Source organism: Phoenix dactylifera, chromosome 11 (assembly GCF_051530095.1).
Source record: "Phoenix dactylifera cultivar Ajwa chromosome 11, Ajwa_hap1_PhDact_Kaust_v1.1, whole genome shotgun sequence".
Lineage (NCBI taxonomy): Eukaryota > Viridiplantae > Streptophyta > Magnoliopsida > Arecales > Arecaceae > Phoenix > Phoenix dactylifera.
Genome location: NC_143200.1, coordinates 26,988,297 through 26,993,469, shown reverse-complemented (window position 1 = coordinate 26,993,469; position 5,173 = coordinate 26,988,297). Strand labels below are relative to the sequence as shown.

The window sequence follows — 5,173 nt, the reverse complement described above, 5'->3', positions numbered from 1 at the left end:
GAGGACACATGATGATGGCCTGTGCTTAAATGTGACGGAGAGTAAGGAAACACAGCCGTCTGATACCCCGGTCGGCTTCGGGTTGTCTCTTTTGCGCAAAAGAAGGATTCCCCATCCTTCGCGCGCATCCACTGTTAGATTACTCACTGCTTGCTTTGAGAGCTGTGCAAGCGGATGGATGACCAGGTGGGATCTCTTTATGATCTGTGCAGTGTGCGGTCCAACGGCGGATTGGTGCAAAGGAAGATAAACTCTTTTTTCACACGGAAAATGCAACCCCTCCCACCTCATGCTCTCGCACGGTGCGTTTGTTTGCAAAATAAATTCGATAAAATAAGAAAAACTTTCGCGGATAGGCTTGGTGGAATTGGACTTATTCCGGGGAATAGTTTTACGTGGTGGATAAAAAAAGTATGTGATGTTGGACTCCCATGAAATAGTCTTTTGGGTGTTTGGATGAATGGAAAAGGATGTCCCGATCCAGGGCATTTGGATAGCTGAATAAGTTTAAGATATTTGTAATAAGATTTGAATAGATTTAGATCTTTAGCCTAATAAGGATGTCAGAATTTAAATGAAGGAAATATGTAAGAATCTATGGGAGAGTATATCTAGTCCCATATCGATTATTTATCGAAGAAATCTTGAGTACTTATATAGGACTAAGAAACCTAAAATATGTCTTTCGGCTAATTTTTTTTGTGTGAGATTTTGGGTTGTTATAAAAACTCTCCATTTTGAAGATAATAGATATTTCTTGGGCATGGAGGATGTTAAAATGTCTTCTTAATCTAACAAATTACAAAAAAAAAAAAAGGCAAGTTGAACATTTCAGGGTGTCATCAATGACAAGCTTTGAGTTACTTTATTTGATGCATTGCTTGGCCAATTCATTGATGGAAATATTTGAAGTCTTTTAGAGCATGAAGTGATGCAGAGAGCCGGTTGTATTGATTACTCAATGACACCATGGTGATTCTGCTGGTTAATGCTTTTATGATATAGTTCTTGAGATATTCTCTATCATATTATATCAAAGAAGATTGAGAATACCATGGGGCAGAACTGCATTTTGGATGACAAACCACATCATGAACCATTTGCAGGGAATTTATTTCTTCTTGTGTTCTTCTCCTATAGAAACCCTTCTCCAATTCAACGTATTCCATCAGAATTATACAAATATTTTCTACATTATTATGCTCTGTCTCCCATCTTTGCAACTATCAGCACCCTGCAATTTGTGGTCTTTATGGCCAACATCTTCTAGCTCAACTAGTTGGTCCTGTCAGTCTCAAAGTTCAAACTTCAAGCATGAGCAGTGGCAAATTATCACTGTAATCTAAAAAAAAATCGCTACTTTTATTACCTCACATATAATGTAGGCCATGCAGTAAATTCAGTAGTCTTGACCAATCTAAAGTTCAAACTAAGGTTATGAAGTAAGTCTAAACTATGGTTACGGAGTTGAATGTAGGATTTTGATTGCATGAACTAGAGTCAACTATGAGTTGTATATAAATATATAAGAGATCAGACAGCTTTTGGTTGCTGACATGGTGACATCAACTTACTATTACTACGCATATGGCTTGCTCTTTGCTTAATGTTATATATAATCATCAGTTACTCGTCATGGCATTTACATGCAATTCATGACTGCAGAAGAAACAATTTTTACTAATCATTAAGAAATACAAGTCAAAAATGTTTTTTTCCACTTTAAAATAAAGTATATTTGAAAGTAAAAAACAAATATAATAAAACCACAAAAAAATACATAGTTATATTCACAACAATTACAAAGTAGATCACTTGTAATCAAATCCGATAGAGCTCGTCGACCATGGCTGATATTTGAGTATCCTGTCATAGTTAGCAAGCCAATCTACTTTAGCATTAGCCTTCCCTAAGAAAGGCAACATGCAACTTTATATCAGAATCAAGTAAAATCTTTGTGAATTAGCCTATCAGAATTAACCGATACTTTATGGCCAACTAGCTTTCCCATTGAGGCATTGAGCATCCATCCTTACCCATCCTTGCAAAGCAACTATAGGATTTAAAGCATACACATCTTTGAGAATTCTGATAGACTTATGTTGCATTTTTTATATGAATTTTAACATTAAAGATGGATACAATTACATACAAGATATTTACATATAGGTGTAAAAATTCACCAAATTTTTACACGTGGAGAGCACATCATCAGCCACAAGGGGTCATAATATTAGCCGATAGCACCATACAATAACGAAAGAAGTAATAATCTAATAGTATGTGAGGGTGTCCGCTGCTTTTGGGGCGAGTCATATTTAACATAAGATGAACAGAGTAGCAATTTGGATTGCTTCTTTTTGTTGAAGATTACTTTGCGGAAATACTATAGAAGGATGGTACAGTCCCCCCCCTCCTCTTTTTTTTTTTTTTACAAGATTTAAGTAATTCATCCATTTAAGCAAATATATATTTATATATTTATTAATTAAAAGATTTTTTTTTTTTTACAAGATTTAAGTAATTCATCCATTTAAGCAAATATATATTTATATATTTATTAATTAAAAGACCCAATTGAAGACCCCTCGTCAACTACCACCACTCCCAGTCCCGCAGTGGAGTAGTCCATCACGTAGGCCCCGCTGTCCGGAAAGAGGAGTCCCAAAATGGTGTCACGAATAGGTCTTCTGTCCTATTATGTTGATCGGGACTGCCCTCTCGCCTACGAGGGTGTTCTCCTCCCTTCTCTTCTTCGGGACAATATCATCGAAGCTCGAAGTCCTAATCGGAAATCCCTCTCCCGTCTCCCAAGGTAACCCTTCTTCGCCAAATATCCGATTCTCCTGCCACCAACCACGGCTTGATTATTATAATCGTTATCTTCGTTTGATTTGTTTCTTATCCGTTAATTCCATGTTTTTTTAAAGAAAAAATGAATTGTTGCTGCTGATTTGATTCGATTTGGGTTGTTCATCGAAATTTGCTCTCGTTTCTGTAGTCGTTTCAGATCATACTATGTGTAATTAAGGATCTGATTTCCTAAAGTTATCGGGTTCAAAGGTCGCATTTTTATCCCTTTCTATTGAGTTGGGCGCTTTTGTATTCCAAATGTGGTTTTCCGTTCAGTTTCTCATCTGCGGGGAATATTTTTCTTTTTGTGAGTTTATATGAGGTTTTAGCGATTTTTTGAGTGGATGAAACTGATTGTTTTCAACTTGGTGGAGCAGTTTATTGGAAAACCCTGGTATCGAAATTAATGTTTGGAAGCCTTTCTAGGGTTTCTTCTTCAATGGGTAAGCTTCACACCTCTAGATTTGGTTGGCGCAACAGAGGGTTGTTGTTATCTATATGGCTTGTCCTTGAGCTGTTCTTTCTGAAATAAAAAAGACTGCATTGGAGATGATTTTATGTAACATAACCTTAAAATTGTAGTTTGGGCAAAAAGGAAGAAAGGAAAATGTATAGAGGGGGTCTTGATTGATTTAAAAAAGCACAATCTTTGGAGCCATTCTCGGTTAGCCTTAATTCAGCTTCTAAAACTACTTTGGCTTCTAAAGAAGCCCACCCTCCGGTCCAGCCACTGCAGCCACAAAATTCTCACATAACCCATACTCAGCATCAACAGCATATCACGTCGAAACCTACGGGACCTGATGCAGTAGTTCCAGCTCCGCAGGCCACTCAAGTTGGTGGGGGGCAGTCTACCTGGCAGCCTCCAGACTGGGCTATAGGACCCCGTCCAGGGATTTACTATCTTGAGGTGTTGAAGGATGGAGAGGTCATTGATAAGATCAATCTAGATAAGCGGCGGCATATATTTGGGAGGCAGTTCACAGCGTGTGATTTCGTGCTAGATCACCCGTCTGTGTCACGCCAACACGCTGCAGTAGTTCCCCACAAGAATGGAAGGTGAGATTGTTGAATTGATTCTTAATTTTCTCTGGTTCCAGTTTCTCTGTGTACAGCTTATGACTTATAAATTGAAGCCATCTTTCTTACAACCATGCAGATTCCTTCATGATTCTTTTTCAAATTATGATTTTTGTGAAAACGGTTTATTAGGATTGCTTTGAAATCAAAATGAATTCACTATGTTGGTCTAGTGTTGCTTTTTGGAGCTGGAGAGTGTGTACTCATATAAATGTTTCTGCAGCATCTTTGTGGTTGATTTGGGTTCAGCTCATGGTACATTTGTTGCAAATGAGAGACTGACTAAAGATAATCCGGTTGAGCTTGAAGTTGGACAGTCGCTACGGTTTGCCGCATCAACCAGAAGCTACATCTTAAGAAAAAATACAGCTGCTCTTTTTCCTACCACGGCAATTCCTGCAGAAATTAATCTACCTTCCCCTCCAGACCCTTCCGATGAAGATGCTGTGGCGGCATATAATACAGTACTCAACCGCTATGGTTGTATTAGTCAGTTGGACCTCTCATCCAAGTCTCAAAATTCATCAGGCAGTATGTCTAGTGGAACTGATGACCACCATCTGTCAGGAAGGTCTACCAAAAGAATTAGGAAAGCAAGAGTGGCATTTAAAGATCAGGTTGGGGGGGATCTTGTTGAAGTAGTTGGAATTTCAGATGGTGCAGATGTTGAGACTGAACCTGGCCCTATTGGTGTAAAAGAAGGCAGTCTTGTTGGGAAATATAAATCTCTTGTACAGATTACGGTTATACCAAAAGGAAAGGAGCAGGTATCTCCAAGGGAAGACAGTACTTCTTCCAAGGGTGTTACTGATAGGCTACAACAGGTCTTGAACAAAGTCAAAAGCACTACAAAAAGTGGGATTTATGATGATCTATATGGGGATTCCTTTTCTGGAAAGGTGGGCTCATCCTGGGCATACATGCCAGATGGGCAGGCAGGTAACACCAAAAGCATTGAAGAAAAGCCTGCTAGTATTGCCAGTGAGAAAGACAATGTTAGTTCAGCAGATGACATTGATGATCTCTTTGGTGATTACTGATGAGTATAATAGATTTCATTCGCTAATTTGTTCATTGAATGAGTCTCTGATGAGTTATGTTTCAAATGGACATTTTTGGAGCCCATGGTGGCTATGAGTTCTGTGTAACTGAGAAATTTTGCTGCAGTTTCTTATGTTGTTTTGCAGGGGGTGACATACACCCAAAAGGTATGCCAGAATTGCCTAAAATTATTCTACAA

General features: G+C 38.4%; 1 protein-coding gene across 1 annotated transcript; it reads left to right on the top strand.

Annotated features, from left to right (window-relative positions):
• The first annotated feature begins 2,640 nt into the window (after positions 1-2,640).
• LOC103702372 (protein phosphatase 1 regulatory inhibitor subunit PPP1R8 homolog) lies at positions 2,641-5,173 on the top strand. The gene is made up of 2 exons (XM_088707586.1): positions 2,641-2,815; positions 4,157-5,173. The coding sequence occupies exons 1-2, from the start codon at positions 2,670-2,672 to the stop codon at positions 4,971-4,973; spliced, it is 963 nt and encodes a 320-aa protein (XP_088563712.1). The 5' UTR covers positions 2,641-2,669; the 3' UTR covers positions 4,974-5,173.